Raw genomic sequence first — 15,768 nt, forward strand, 5'->3', positions numbered from 1 at the left:
CCTCTGTAAATGCTAGGAAATCTATTTCTAAAGTAAACTATGGCTGGCAGTTTTGTTACACCCCATTTTCGGGCGTACCGTGGATCACCCATTTTTACAAAAGTTATATCCATATCATCAGTTTCACCGTCTATTCTTTCCAAACGATCCAACACTTTCATACTGATCGGTGAATTCTTTTCATCTGAAACACACAGTCATGGTTGTTTGTTAAGAATGTAGTTGTCCATACCTACTGCTATACATTATTCGAAAAAGATCGTCTGAGACTGGGAATCAATCAATGACGAATTACACGAGGGTATTTGGTAGGTACTAGGTACATATTAGGAAAGCGGATGTGTGAATTTTTATAGCTTACAAAAATAAACAGCCAAAAATTCATTTTCATCCAGGAGTTTTGACAACATCTTTCTATTCACTTCTTCAATTTCATTTTTGATTTCAAAAACATCTTGTGACGTTAACCAGGTTAGAATTTTTTCCGCATCCAACAAATCGCCTATAAAAAAAAATTGAGATGTATTACGGAGATCGATTTTCAATTACACATTTACAATTAATGGAAAAGTGGGTAGGTATTTCGCTTACCATCGTATAGTAATGGGATACGCTTTCTGAAATATACTAAAGAAGGCATGTTTACGATTCCATATTTTTGAGCCGCTTCGGAATCTGATATTTTTACCATATCGATACCTAGGATAAATTATAGGTACAATTAATAATGACGAATCAAAATCCTCCAACATTTTTCATGTTGCAATCCACCCCAATATGCTACAGCCTAGGCTGTAGCAGAAAGTAGTAAGTACCAAATAAGTCAGCTTCGCCGTCTATAATTTCCAGCTCTTCCAAAATATCGTCGCAGTCTTCACAGTCTTTGTCATCTAAAATATTGAAAAATGTTGAATGATTATTACGTAGATGCTCGATTAAATTTGGTAGGTATCTAAGTAGATTTTTAGAAAAAGGATGGGTTGGTACATCACACTAAGTTATGCACAAAAAAATGAGATTAGGTACTTACAAAAAAATACAGCCAGAAATAGCGACTCATCCAGTAATCTTTCCAGCATACGACTGTTCACTTCTTCGATTTCATCTGCTAATTCGCGATTATCATCGTCAATAAGCCATTCCAAAACTGATTCTTCGTTTTGTAGATCTCCTGTGATAGTGCAGAATATTGTTTGTATTTAAGTAAACATGTGAATGATTGTAAGTAATACATATTATGGAAGGGAATGAGACTCCTACACTGCAAACCCTCTCTAATGGAGATGTTAAAATAGCTTGCTCAGATGAGTAAAACTTTTAGAGCAGTGTATAGAGCACTGGAAGGGCTATAAGTAAGAAACAATACACTAGTCAAAAAATGTATGGAATTGGGTTCCATACTTATGTATCAGTTGAAACAAAGATAAACCCTACCAGGTGATCATAAGGGAACTGCACCCTTCCAGTTCATCTCAAGATATCAAATCAGAATTGATTAAAATTGGTTACCTATGATGCCATTAATGTCACCAATATGATTAGGTACTAAAAAAACAGAGGTGAAAAAAGATGAATCTGTGAATCTGGAGAAATTCTGAGTAAAACATCATACATGGTGACAATTTTACTCTTATAGGTATGTGTATTTTCATCCCAAAAGAATAACAAAACCCATATATGAAATAGGGTTCTTGTTGCAAACAAAAGTGAATGTAGAACTCCTGAAAAAAGATGAAGCTATACCTCAATGTGAAATCTCCCATGCAACAATGACCATGCTAATTTAAATGTAAATGTCAGGCTTGTAGGACCACTCGGGTTTTGTGGTTGCTCCAAAATCAAGGTTTTTGGAGCTTTCAAATGGTCTAGACTGGTCATTCTTGGAGCTTTCAAACAGTCTGGTCTGGTCATTCTGTTAAAATTTTTTTGTATTTGTAGGTCGTCCGGTCTGGTCCTGACTGGAAGTTGTTATCCTGGTCATGGGTCAGCCCAGGTCCAAAAAACAGTCTTCATTTTTTCAGAAAGAAAAAAACTTCCAACACATTCGTCGTTGTGGTCATGGTTCCATATCCTTTACAGGACATTGGAAATCACATTTTATTGGTACCCTAACAGGGTGAGATGAATGCCTGTACCACAGCGATTATACTGGGGATTCGACGTTTCTTTAAGCTTTCACATAGTAGTTTACCGTTTCTTTATATGCTATTTACAAAGTAGCTCATACATTGCTAGCTGGGTTCTTACAACCCTGAGTTCAGTAATTACTGCTACCTATAGGTGCTCAAACCAGTTATAGCTTTTTGATACTGGCAACAATAGATTGCGTGCATTTCTGTTTCCTCTGCTGTTCTGGTGCTCAGAGCTTAATGTGTAATAGGAGGTCTGGCAATTAAGTTCCAGGAAGTGCTTCTGAGAGGTAGAGATACAACACTGGTGTGCTTGCAAACACATTGTTGTGTAGATTAGACCTTCCTTTAATACTGTTATTTATAAGTTTCAAGTCGATCGGGTGAATTTTGCAGGATCTACCTATAGCTGTTTAAAGTGAACAACTTTTAAGGTCGCCTCGCAAAACTTTAAGGGGTGACTTGAGGAGGATGCTTGAGTCAGGGAGATCAGATTTTGAGTTGGGGAGAGGAATGAGGTAAATGTCTTGAAAGGTCAAATGCGATGTTAAAAAAAATTATGGAAATATTTGAATAAGATAAGGTGATCAAAACCTCACAAAAAGTAGGCCATGAGATTCTTGTTGCCAAGTGGATGTGAGGAAATGTCCTTTGAGGTGAGTAAAAAAAAATTTCAAAGGAGATTAACCTCATAAGTCGTTATTGTGGTCTTCCTTCAACTCAAAGCATCGTATTTTTACTCAATGCTCCCATTTAGAAACCTGTTTTGTGTCCCTCAGAGGTGAATTTTTCAAAATTTGAGTGGATGTTTTTGAGTCCTCCTCAAAAATGCAATGGGTGTTGATTCTCAGGTAAAAACCAACTGAGAATGAAGTACATAGAGGTCCCTAGGAATCAATTCTGGGGTGTAGAAATGATGAGGAGACACTAAGATGTCTTGAGGAGGTGACCATTCCTCTAAGAAATAATTTGCAACCCTCCTTTTCACGACGTCGAACCAAAAGTTACATTCGAAAAATACGCACAAAAAAAATGGAACAACCTACGGCATTGAAACTTTGAACATTATTAAAGGAAGGTCCAATCTACTGGACAACGTGTTCGCAAACACTCCAGTGTTGCATTTTCTACCTCTCAGAATGGCTTCCCAGAACTTAGTTGCCAGACCTCGTAGATGTTAAATGCACTACAATGGATACATTACATGTTAACGCTTGCATCTCTAGCGGGATTCAAACCCATGACTTCTTGTTCAGAAAGCTGTGACTCATCCCACTATGTCACAGAGCACCTCCAACAAGAATGTGAGTTTTAATTTAAGAATATTAAAACTTCAAAAGAAATTGAATCATAATGAAAATTCTATCAAAATACACATCTAAACTGGCATTAAAAATTTGAAAAATGGGATGTAACTGATTGGTCTGAATTTTTAGAAAGTTCTTTGGTCTAGGTCTGTTCCTGGTATTTTTTCTGAAGCGGGTCATCTGTCCATTTAATATTGAAGTGAATTTGTTTCAGAGGAGTCTGGTCTGGTCCAGTCTGGTCCACTTGGTCTTGTGGGCATTTTTGAGCCCAGTCTCCATCATCAGTGGGGTTTTTTGGTCCAGTCCTACAAGCCTGGAAATGTTGACCCATCCACATCCATCACATTTTGGATTTGGATCCTTCATCTCTATGCAAATTTTGACCCTGTTTCAAGCCAATTGTTGATGTTATTGTCAACTTATGTTGATCGGCATTTATGTTGACTATTGGCTCGACTCAAGAGTTGAAATTTACATCAACATGTCAGACATGTGGAATCAAAATAAGACAGATGTGGATAGATTGACATTTGACATTGGCATCAAAATTTTTGTTGATCTCCTGCTACATAAAGTTATATGTGGCCCTTTTTGACAAAATCAACCATTTTTACTAAATTGTTATTTTTTTTTTCAAAAATCTGATCTGTGAACCCTCAAAATTCATTTTAAATACCATTATTTTGGAAACTTTTTTTTGTTGAAACAGTCGATTCTGTCAGAGCGGGTCACATATTATAACTAGAAATTTTCTCAATGGTAGCCATTGCTTGAGCTGAATGTAGCATTTATGGAGAGACACTTCCAAGAGGTGGAGAAGGAAAGTCTGTACAAATTAGAAGTTGAACAATCAACAATGGTCCACATCAACATTTTTACATCAACCGTGTTTTTTCACATTCCATCATAATGATGAAAAAATGATCAATTAGTTATTTAGTAGGAATTGACATTTACATCAGAATTAGCACGTTCATTGTTGTAGGTAGGGGCATGATGAAAAAAAAAACATAGTTGATGTAGGTAAATGTCAACATCGACCATTGTTGTACAGGCGGTTAGCAAGTTGGACATACCTACCAAAACATATAACCTTCTATGCTAGAAAACCTAGATTGTCAAGTGTGGAGCAGACCATGAAACAAAGCAATATAGGAGGAAGAAGAAGGGAGACCCAGCCAGGTGTGCTAACTTGATGGTGAGCATAGGTACAGCCAACTAAACCATGTCAAGTACAGGACCACTCAAAGCCAGGACCAAAAAACTACTGAAAAACCAGCTGAACTAGCCATAACTGTTGAAAGAAACCTTCCAAAGAATAACACTAAGAAATCTAATGAATAGGTAAGTGGATCTATTAGAATAGCAGCCAATATTTGAGAACTTTTTAAAAAAATGATAGAATAATTTCTCAAGTTGAAAACGCACAAAACAAGCTCAAAGCAAAGAAGCTCTCTGCACATGCCAGGTAATTGGCTTGCCCTAAATAAACATATACAGTGTATTACTCATTCAAGGTGTCCTTAAGAATGTAATAAACCTTGTTAAATTAAAAAAACCTATGCTACAGGTCAAATGCTTACCTTCAAATAAAAGAGGATTGCCATTTCGAAAATAGACTAAAGCGGGAAAGGTTTTGATGGAGTAACGTTTGGCTAACTGAGGATCTTGAATTTTGACGAGATGGATTCCAAATACGTCACATTCGTCATCGATACTTTCTAATCCTTCCAGAATTTGATCGCAAATGTGGCACGTTTCCTTATCTAAATAAATAGTTATCGATTTAGTTTTTCAACATTTTAGAATAGGTACCATAAGCAGCTGAAAACATTGATTAGGTATGATAAATGAAGTCACTGTCTTACAGAAATACACAGCCAAGTATTGCGTGTCCTCAACCATCGCTTCTAGCATTGCTCTGGTGATCAGTTCTATTCGATCTTCCGTCCTCTGTGTGATCAACCACTGAAGTACCTCTTCTTCTTCCGTTAAATCGCCTGCAAAATCAACTCGATATTATTGTAGAAGTATGTAACTTACACCTGTACTCGTACCCGTACAATACATTTTTATTTTCTTCTCACCTTCAAACATGTTCGGGATTTGATTTTCAAAATACACCAACGAAGGTAGCTCTGATACTCCGAAATTTTCTGCCAATGAAAAATCCTTGAAACAAAATGAACATTCGTGTAAATGTAGGCAGGTAAAAATCAAACAATTAAGAACATATGAGTTTTGGACAAATTCGTAATTGGGTACAACTTGAATGTAAATTATTCAGCTGCAGTTCGTACTTGTGTTTTAACGAAAGTGATTCCGTGACGGTCGCAGTCGTCATCAATGTTCTCCAACTCTTCTAAAATTTGACTACATTGATCACATTCGTTCATTTGATCTGTAAATAGTGAACGATTAATTTTAAAATTTGCTCTGCCTGTTTGAGTGATGGGTTACATGTAGGTAGGTCTAGGTAAGGAAAAAAGTCATACAAAATCACATGCGAAGTAAATCAAACTCTGATATTGACTAATTTTAAGGGGAACAGGCCACAGGGTGATTATATAGGCCATGCAATAGAGCAAAAGTAAAGCCAAAAGGTATGGGTTGAATACACCAAGGTAATCAAGAGATCAAAGGGTGATTTAGGTGACAGCAAAACACCCATATTACTCCAAGTACCAGCAATCTCATTATCAATAGCGTTGTCAGCATTTTCTGCGACGCTTTCTTCTCGGCGTTCTCGAATTTTTTTCTGCTTTTTTTGGCCTTTTTTCGACATACATTCTTCACATTTGGTACCATTCCCTAATCAATAGTAAAGGTACGTGTAATTTAATGTAAGTATTGATCTGTGTTACCAGTGTCTCCTTAAATTGAAAATCGATGCATATAGGTAATAATTAAGTAGAAATTCTAATCCAAAATTCTGTCATTTGGATAGTTTCCAACCTTGAAATTTCAACAGTCTCACAAGCAAAAAGTGCTTTAGAAATTGAATTTGGCAGACTTTTTAGCAATCCAGAAAATTCAGCTTGAATCCATCGCTAATTAATCAACTTGAACCGTTGAAAATACAGTACGTATAAAGCAGATTTCAAACTTTTATGTTATTCTGGTCTAATTCCCCCTCCCCCCATGAATGGTCTAATCTAGAATTTCAGTTCTACGCTTGTGTTTTTCTCTATAAAGTAATTAAATGCTAATTGCTACTAACGTAAGTACATATTTTGATAGGTACCTATTTGTACCATTGTACTAACAGAAAAAGACTGCCAATGATTCCGAAGTATGAATGGCGTGTAGTAATTTCTCCCCCTCCAGTTCTTCGATTACATCTCCTGAAGGATCCTTTTGCGTCATTAACCAGTTTAATATTTCCTCTTCATCGTACAAGTCTCCTGTGAAAGAAATTATATAGATAGTTGGGTTCTTCGTATCATCGATATTAGGTATCTATTTACATTTTTTTTTACTTACCAGCGTAAATTACAGGTTCTTTCGAACCCAGTTTGAAAAAAACAACTGCTGGAAGAGCAAAAACACCCATTTCTTTGGAAAATTGTTTATCGTTTATTTTCACAAAATCTATTCCAAAGTCGTCGGCTTCATCGTCGATGTGTTCCAATTCGGCTAATACTCTATTGCATTGTTTGCAGTCGTCACTATCTGCGTCAAATGAAATAAGCAGTATGTAGGCACAATTTCCTACAACTCAAAGCTTAGACTATTAAGAAGTTATTAACTTACAAAAGAAAACCGCCACGTAATCGGAAGTTTGCCTAATTTTCTCAAACATTTTTCTATTGACTTTTTCGATGTGATCGGTCATTTCCATATTTGAAGGATCCGTTAACCAGTCTAATAATTCCTCATCGTCTTCGATGTCTCCTACGAACGTGATCGTAACTACCTTTAGTCCAGTTCTGAGCCTGGTACAGCTTCATGGTCTCGTGTTGTTGGTGTAAACTAGGTAATTATGGAAATGTTGACTTACCGTCGTAATTGATGAATTTGCCTTTCCGAAAATACGTAATTCCGGGCAAGTTACGAAACCCAAATTTTTTCGCCATCAACTTATCGGTACATTTCACTATTTTGATCCCATATTCTAAAGCCTCGTCGTCGATTAATTCGATATGGCGGATGACTCGAGCCATGGCCGCATCGTCTTCTGTATCTGCGTAATAATTTTTGCCACATGTATGCACTAATACAGTATGTCTTGTACGAGTACCAATCGACAAGTTGGAATCAACATTTGGTCAGAGTTGGCGGTCGTAGAGTACCTTTACTAGGTATTTTTATTGCTTATAAGAATTCTCGAAAGGATGACATGGGCCATTTATTGAAATTTTTAGCCAATGAATGTGCATAAGTACCCAGTTTGCCGTGATTTTGGGGGGAATGGTTTCACAACATAGATGTTAATAGATTTGCATACCCAGTTCGCCGTTATAATTATTTCACATCAAATATATCTTATCATCTCAGAGTTAATAGATTTGCATAACTAACTCGCCGTACCATTTTTATGACTCTGGCCTATTACATGATCTGATTGTGAGTATAAACTTGAACCAAAAGTAAAGTCAAATCCTCAAATTTCGTTTAAATTTTGTAACAAGCTCCTTCAATATTCTAGTAAAATGCAATTTTCATCTTAATCTTCTATTTAGGAGATTTTCCACCAATGGCCCTTGCAAGGGAAGTAGGTACAACATTTTTTGAACCGGACACAAAGGGATTGGAAGAGGACCCAAAATATACCTTCAGCCAAAATTTCAGGTGCTGAAATTCATTTTTCAATTTTTGGTAAATTTTTAAAAATTCAAATTTGGGCCAAAATTTTAAAAAAATCAAAATTTTAGCAAATTGACCTAGAAAGCTGAAATCTGAGATACACCCTATTTTTGACCTCCCGAGTCGATTGGTGACGGTTTCAACCCGTTTTGGAGTCTTCCGAAGATTTTCGTTTTCTCCAGTTTTCAAAAAAAAACCGCTGCAAATAGGGTGGAAATGAAATTTAGCACCGGACTATAAATTGGATTCACCATCTTTATCAACATATTTTTTTTCTGATTCAAATCCAAAATTTTCTTCAACAATTAGGTATTCTTGAAAAACATTATTGTTTACAAACACGCAAACAAAAAAAGCTGAAATTTGTTTCGTAGGTACCCCATTTTTGACCTACTGAGTGGATTGGTGACGGTTTCAAACTCTTCAGAACCTCCAGTAGATTTTCAAATTAAACAGTTGTTCGAGAAAAAAAAACGCTGTAAAATGATTTTGTCAAACTGTACGCATTGCATTTTTTCACAATTTACCAAATTTTTTCTCAATAAACTGGGTGGAGATGAAATAAACGAATACCTGGCAGTACTATTTAACCAGTGCCTAGTAGAAGAAGGAAAAATCTCAGATGTATGGAATGATACTGAAGTGGTTTTGATTCATAAAAAAGGAGACAAAGCTGGTATAAAAAACTATTGTCCAATAAGCCTACTTTCCAATATGTACAAACTACAGTAAAAGCTCCTTATAACGCTTCTGGTTATAACACTGATTTCTTTATAACGCTGATTTCCTCTGGTCCCTAGACAACCCCATTTTAACCAATGTAAAATTAATCGCCATATAACGCTCATGAGTGATTATAAATTGTGTTTTGATGCTCTAAAATTCAGGAAAAATCACATTTTTTAAAGAATTTTGACAACAAAAAACCACTTTTTTGCAACAAAAAAGCAAAATTTTCTGAAAATTTTGGCCGCAACAAGAGTTTTTTTTTCAAGTTTTTGCAGTTTTGATTTAGAAAAAAAGTTTAGAAACTTTTTTGGCAAAATTTTGTCAAAAAATTTTTTTTGTAACCCTCAACAGTTGGAATTATGTTCTATTTTGGCCAAAAAAAGTAAGATTTTTTGACATCAAAACTTTAATAATTCCTTTTCAGATTTTTTTAGTTTTAAATAAGAACATAATAAGTATGTACAGCTCGTTGTTCAAAATCCAAATAAAATTGAAGTTTGAACTTCCTTTTATTACACTTTTTTTGTTTTGAAACGAGAGTTTGGGATATAACACCCATCAGCATTAAAATGAGATGTATTGCTTATAGCAGGTTTCGGCTTATAATGCTCTTTTTTCAGTCCCTTGAAAAACGTTATAACAAGCTTTTACTGTATTCACAAGGATAATTTACTTAGCACAAGGCTGACAGAAAAGCTTGACAAAGCCTAACCAGATGAACAAGCAGGATTCCATAAGGGAAGAAGCATAATTAACCATATTTACGTTATGCACCAGCTCATTGAAATATCCAACAAATTTAGAATGCCCCTATGTTAAGCATTCATTGATTTTGAAAAAGCATTTGACTCTTTGAAAATGGTGTCTATGATGACAGCTCTTGAAAATATTGGGATTGGTCCTGCTTACTAGTGGTCTGCGCGGGTCGGGCAAGCCCGAGGGCTTACCCCACCCAACCCAAAAGCCTGAAACAAGCCCGACAGGCCCGAGCCCGACCTGACGATAATTTTTCAACACTTCCGATAAATTTTGTTGCAACGTTGGCGTGATGCGACGATATGGTTTTCCCAACAATAGGCATTGTTGTGACGTGAACATGGTGCTACACTTCTTTATTTTCAAGTACTCACAGCACTTGCGTTGAGTACCAGTTACATACTGAAACCAGAACCCAAGAAAGCCCAACAAGCCCGGCCTGGCCCGATCCGACCCAACCCAACCCGACTTTTATCGGGCTTGGCCCGTGGGCTTTCGGACAGGCCCGTGCAGACCACTACTGTTTACCTACATGTGATCAAGTATATTTACAGAAATGCCATAGCTTCTATTATAGTCAATGAAGAAACAGCAAAAATAAGGCTCAAAAAGGGAATAAGACAGGGAGATGCCCTTTCACCTAATTGTTCACAGCCACACTCTATAACAGCATCAGAGATATGTTACAGGGAGAGGGAGGACTGGAGATCTCTGGAGAAAAATTGACCCATTTACTGTATGCTGATGATGTACTGATAGCACAAGATATTGATGAACTTCAGGGAATGCTGGACAAGGTGAGGGATGCATATCTAAAAGTAGGACTGAAAATCAATAAAGGGAAAACCAAAACTACGTGCAATGGGTTTGTAACTGACAAAAAAACGTGCCCAGATGGAGGGTGATGAAATTGAGATGGTTGACAGATTTATGTACCTGGGCTAAGATATGACAATGAATAACGATTTCAACAGAGAAATATCCAGGAGAATAAAGGCATCATGGGCAACATACCCGAGGCTGCGAGGATTAATCAGAGAGAAGCCGATACCGATATTTCTGAGAAGGTGGGTAGCCAATCAATGCATCATCCCAGTGGCCTCATATGCTAGTGAGACTTGGACACTGGCAAAGAAGCTGGAAGATAGAATTATCAAGATGCAGAGGTGAATGGAGCAATCAATGCTGGGGATAACGCTGAGGGACAAATGGACAGTGGAGAAAATTTGGGAGACCACAGGAATGACAGACATTATGGAGACAGTGAAGCGGTGTAAGTGGCGCTGGTCTGGTCATAATGCCAGAAGTGGGGATCAGCAATGGGTGGAGACCAGATAGAAAGTGGGCACTGGGGAGACCAAAACGGAGATGGGAAGATGAGATACAGACATGTGATGGAGAATGGTGAAGTACAGCCCAAGATCGGAGCTCATGGAAAGAAGTTAGGAAGGCCTTCATCCAGCAGTGGATTGAGAAAAAGGGCTGAAAAGAAAGAAAGAAAGTACCTACGCGGTATGCGAAAATTTTGGATTTGAACCAGCATCAAATATTTTGATATTACGTGCCTAAATCGATTAAAAGGGTCACAAAAATGGTAAATCTGATTTTAAAGATACAGAATTCAATTATCGCCCTATTTTTACAGTTTTTTTTTTTTTTTAACTGGAGAAACCGAAAATCCGCTAGAGGTTTCAGAACGGTTCGAAACCGTCAACAATCAACTCAGGAGGTTAAAAATAGGATATAAACCAAATTTCAGCTTTCTAGGTCAATTTGCTAAAATTTGGATTTTTTCTAATTTTGGCCCAAATTTCAAATTTTAAAACTTCGCAAAAAATCAAAAAATAAATTTCAGCTCTGGAAATTTTGGCTAGTCATACATTTCAATGTCTTCTTTCGATTCCTTTCTGTCCGGTTCAAAAGTTTTTGTGCCAGTTGAAATATTTCCCTTACAAGGGTTACTCGTGGAAAATTTTTGAAATTGACAAATCGCATCAATTATGCCAAAATATTGAAAATCATAATTTATGAAACTGCGAAAATATTATGAATGGCAGTGATGGCAAACTTTTGGTAATTATCAACTTCAAAAAAATCAAAAAAATTGTAGGTATGCTCAAGTTTTTGGGTATTTTTCTCAATTTTTTAAAATTCTAAATGATGACCAAAAAATTGGAACCACTGCGTTTTAAAATATTTCCCCAGTTTCAGGAATGATATGAGGCACTTTGAGGGCTAAAAATTTTTATGGATAGGCAAATTTCAACTCAAGATAAATGTCTTTTCTGAATTTGGTCACCTAATGTACGTATGTTTACACGATGAGAACTCCAAACTCTCAACTCTCCCATGTTAAAAGTTATCTTTTCTCGCAAACCATCCAATTTTTACATTTTTTGTTTGTTGTAATAGTGTTCTTAATTATTTAATTAGGTGTAACGACCTTCCATAGGTACACTGTATATATGTAGTGAGGAGATGTATGTATCTTTAGTAGTATGCGGATGTTACTTACACCAAACCACAGCCAAAAATTCTTTTGTATCGATATATTCGAAGAGGCCATCTCGGTCGATATCTTCGATGCTTTCGTCAGTTTTTTGCCTCATCATCCAGTCCAGCACTTCGCTTTCGTCCAATAAATTTCCTAACAGGTTAGATATCGGTTAACATCGAATCAATCGTGTTTAGATTTAGATAGGTAGTACTAACTCTAAAAGCTACTCGTACTACTATTTGTGTAGGTGTACTCTTACGCATTCGTATATTGGGTATTGGGCATTCTAATGCTAGGTATAGGCAATAGGCAATAGGCAGACATATTATTGCATTGGCGTCACGTCGGTTCAAAAATAAATGAGAAATTAAAAATTTGCCTCGTTTATTATCGTACACGTATTTATAAGTATATTTATAGACGATAGGTAGGTATAGGTAACAATTTTTACACAAAATATTATCACAAATTTGAAAAGTCAACCATACCGCAGGTTGTCATAATGTTCATACTTGCTAGTGTTGTATTAATCGAGTAATTAGACTATCTTATCTATTCTATGTTTATACGTACTACCTACACCTAGTCATAATACTTACAAAAGATGAACATTTCTACTCTATTGTACCTATCTAGTTATACTAATATTTCTCAGGTGGCAACTCGACGTTGCTTTCTCTGCATTTCATATTATAATGTACCTACATTAAAACGTTCCTTAATTAAGTAGGTATAATATTAGATGCGAACACGATATGTGAGAAATGACTAGATTTATCAAGGCAATATTATAGACATCACTATTGCTTCTATCATTATTAATGAGTAATGTACGTTGATATATGCTTGAATTGATTAGTATGATTTTTAAGAAGGAAAAAAAACAAAAAAAAAAACAAAAAAAACAAAAATGAATTAAAAAAGTAATGTAAGATAATTGAGACTTAATAATTTACAGTAACAATGAGAAAAATGAAACAACAAAAATAAACAATGGATTATCTACAAGAGTATAATAAATACCTTATGAAAATAGCTTATCGTAATACACATTTGTACAGTCGAGCGATAATTTAATAAATTAATCGATTACGTATTTATGTCTACCTGAATAATTTGGGAGGCTGGAAATGGCAGTTAGAACTCGGATGTCTCTGTACAAATTTGTTTGGTGGAGTTCGATAGACTAATCGATTCAGGTACACTGCCGACGAAAAAAATTTCCTGAAACGCGTAATCAAAATTATTGGCTAAATCGTTCGTTTGATTTAAGATCTAATCAATGACTAAGGAGTACAGGAGGAGAAAGGTTCGTGGTAATTTTACTTACATCTTTGAATTAGTCCGACGAATGATTTAGCCACCTTTTTACGTAATGTTTCAAGAATTTTTTCGCCGAATACGTCCGAATCAAGTAGTCATTCTGAAATGTGTAGGTAAAGGTGTAAGACTTCGATAGATAGGTACAAAAAAAATCCCTTTATTAGACCTCCTCATATAGTTTACAGTCCAATTGGAAAAAAAGTGCTCTAATAAAAATCTACATTTTTGCAGCTCAATTTGGAGCTCAAACTATTTTTAAAAAATGATGGTTTTCATGTCCCCCCTCCTCTCCCTCCTTGTGCAACTGCGAACACTTGTGCCCATTGGACTGCAGATCACCTATTCGGAGAATCTTGCATGCATTTTATTTTTTGTAATTCGATGTTTTTGTACGTATCTACCTAAGTGGATCAAAGTATCAAAGTACCTATCGAAAACATGATTTTATAGACACCCAGTTTATTTCATTTTGACATCTTTAAAAAAAGAAAAAAAACGTTTGGAATTTTTTTTAGCGATTAAATTTAAATGTAAATAAATATTGATAAATTGAGCATCGAGTTACCACCACCAAATATATTTTTCATTTCCATTACCGAGTACGCCTCCTTTTTTCGCTTTTGTCGGTTTATCTTGTTTTTCTACAAAGGCCGATTTACTAGCTTTGGCGTAATCATTTTCCGGCTTATTTTTGCTTTTGCTGTCCGCGCCGATCGCCATTTTATCCCTTTTCGAATTCGTGTATCTTCCGTTTTGTTCGTTGTTATTATTATTAGTGTATTTCTTTTCGCTAGAGCGACAACATTGGTAAGGCTCAAACGAAGGAGAGGCATGTTCTTTTCCACTCAAACCAATGTAGAAACAGCTATCGCCTGCGGCAAAATTCAAAAAATATCACACAGTAATCAAACACATCTTCCATTTTGTTTTAGTCGAGCTCGGTTAAAAAATAAAAACGAAACGCGAAAAAAACGGGGGTTTTCGCGAAAAAAAAAGCAAAAATCGCTGCGTTGGTAAACGTACGGGAAGCTTTCTTGTTAGAAAATTAATAATTGATCGAGTTGTTGAGGAAGGCTACCGGTAGTAGGTATTATGATCGTCATGCAAAAAACAAAAAACAAAAAAACACGGAAACGGAAAATGAAAAAAATTGCAAAAAATCCTGCAAAATTAGTTTTTATCAAAAAAGAAAAAAAAAGGAAGATGAAGAAAAAACACATTTCATCGACCATAAACGTTTGCTGGCAAAAAATGCTTAATCCGGCATGCTGTAAATAATGCGGAAGGTGACGTGAAGCTAGGAGGTGACGTGAGTGGAAAAGATCATGTTACAATGCTGTAAGTTATAGCCTATGATTTTAGTTTTTGGTTATTCCGTATCAGATCAATCACGTCTTGGTTGCTGAGGTCCTTCGATTTTGCTCAATTGGGACGTTAGAGCGAGTCAAATCAAAAAAATTAGCTGATATTTGCATTCAGCACTTTTTTACATTTTGGATGACCAAAATTTTGGTGCTCTTCGACCCCCTTTCCCCATGATTTCGTAAATCCTTCAAAGAAAACTTCAGAGTTGTAAATAAGTATCATGAAAATGTATGCTTTTTGGATTTTTTTCTTCAAATTTTTAAATTATACTCGTAGCTCCAAAATTTGAAAACTGAGCTTTCAAAAAAAAGCTCAACATCGACTTTTGAAATTTTGTAAAATATTATTAAATCTACCCTTAATCACCTTTAAAACCCCCTGATCAGATCTCCTCCAATATGCAACAATTATTAAACACCAAATATTTTGATATCATTATGAAAAATTTCATCTCCTGAAAGCCCCCCCTTCACCTGCTCCTACAGAGAAACAAAGGTGGATAGTTTTCCTTCTTTGTCGTGAGAAATTGCCTACAAGAAAAAGTGAGCAAAATCAGGGCATCTTGACTCAAAACATGACTGATTTCTGATTTGAAATGGAATTTATCCTTATAATAAGTAAGATACATCGTATTATTCCATTAATCGTATTCCATACTGCTTTAGCCATCTTATTCTTACGATTAGATCTATCATAATACACATTAGCATTCAGCTCATAGTCGAAAAATTAGTTGCCACATTATCATACGAGTACTTGGTAAATAAATCCGCGTTAAACATTAACGATAAGTAAAAAAGCTCCAATTAAGTATGTGGCTACTGGGTGTACACAATACATTAGGTATGTACATTTT

The 15,768-nt window shown here is 35.8% G+C and overlaps 1 protein-coding gene across 3 annotated transcripts in view; it reads right to left on the reverse strand.

The window, feature by feature from the left end:
- The window catches only part of hlk (hulk), a 48,269-nt gene that overhangs the window by 1,600 nt on the left and 30,901 nt on the right, over positions 1–15,768 (reverse strand). For 2 of the 3 annotated variants that reach the window (XM_065369726.1, XM_065369717.1), the window contains 15 exons: positions 12,243–12,374; positions 7,437–7,619; positions 7,190–7,330; positions 6,920–7,108; positions 6,703–6,840; positions 6,122–6,247; positions 5,737–5,837; positions 5,524–5,608; positions 5,305–5,436; positions 5,020–5,202; positions 1,031–1,171; positions 816–890; positions 592–699; positions 362–502; positions 2–184 (listed from right to left, as the gene is read on the reverse strand). In XM_065369726.1, the coding sequence (XP_065225798.1) occupies positions 2–184; positions 362–502; positions 592–699; positions 816–890; positions 1,031–1,171; positions 5,020–5,202; positions 5,305–5,436; positions 5,524–5,608; positions 5,737–5,837; positions 6,122–6,247; positions 6,703–6,840; positions 6,920–7,108; positions 7,190–7,330; positions 7,437–7,619; positions 12,243–12,374 (2,058 nt within the window). The remainder of the gene's footprint in view (position 1; positions 185–361; positions 503–591; positions 700–815; positions 891–1,030; positions 1,172–5,019; positions 5,203–5,304; positions 5,437–5,523; positions 5,609–5,736; positions 5,838–6,121; positions 6,248–6,702; positions 6,841–6,919; positions 7,109–7,189; positions 7,331–7,436; positions 7,620–12,242; positions 12,375–15,768) is intronic. The other variant, XM_065369735.1, reaches the window with a different exon arrangement.

The sequence above is a fragment of the Planococcus citri genome, chromosome 1, assembly GCF_950023065.1.
Source record: "Planococcus citri chromosome 1, ihPlaCitr1.1, whole genome shotgun sequence".
In the NCBI taxonomy this organism is placed as follows: Eukaryota; Metazoa; Arthropoda; class Insecta; order Hemiptera; family Pseudococcidae; genus Planococcus; species Planococcus citri.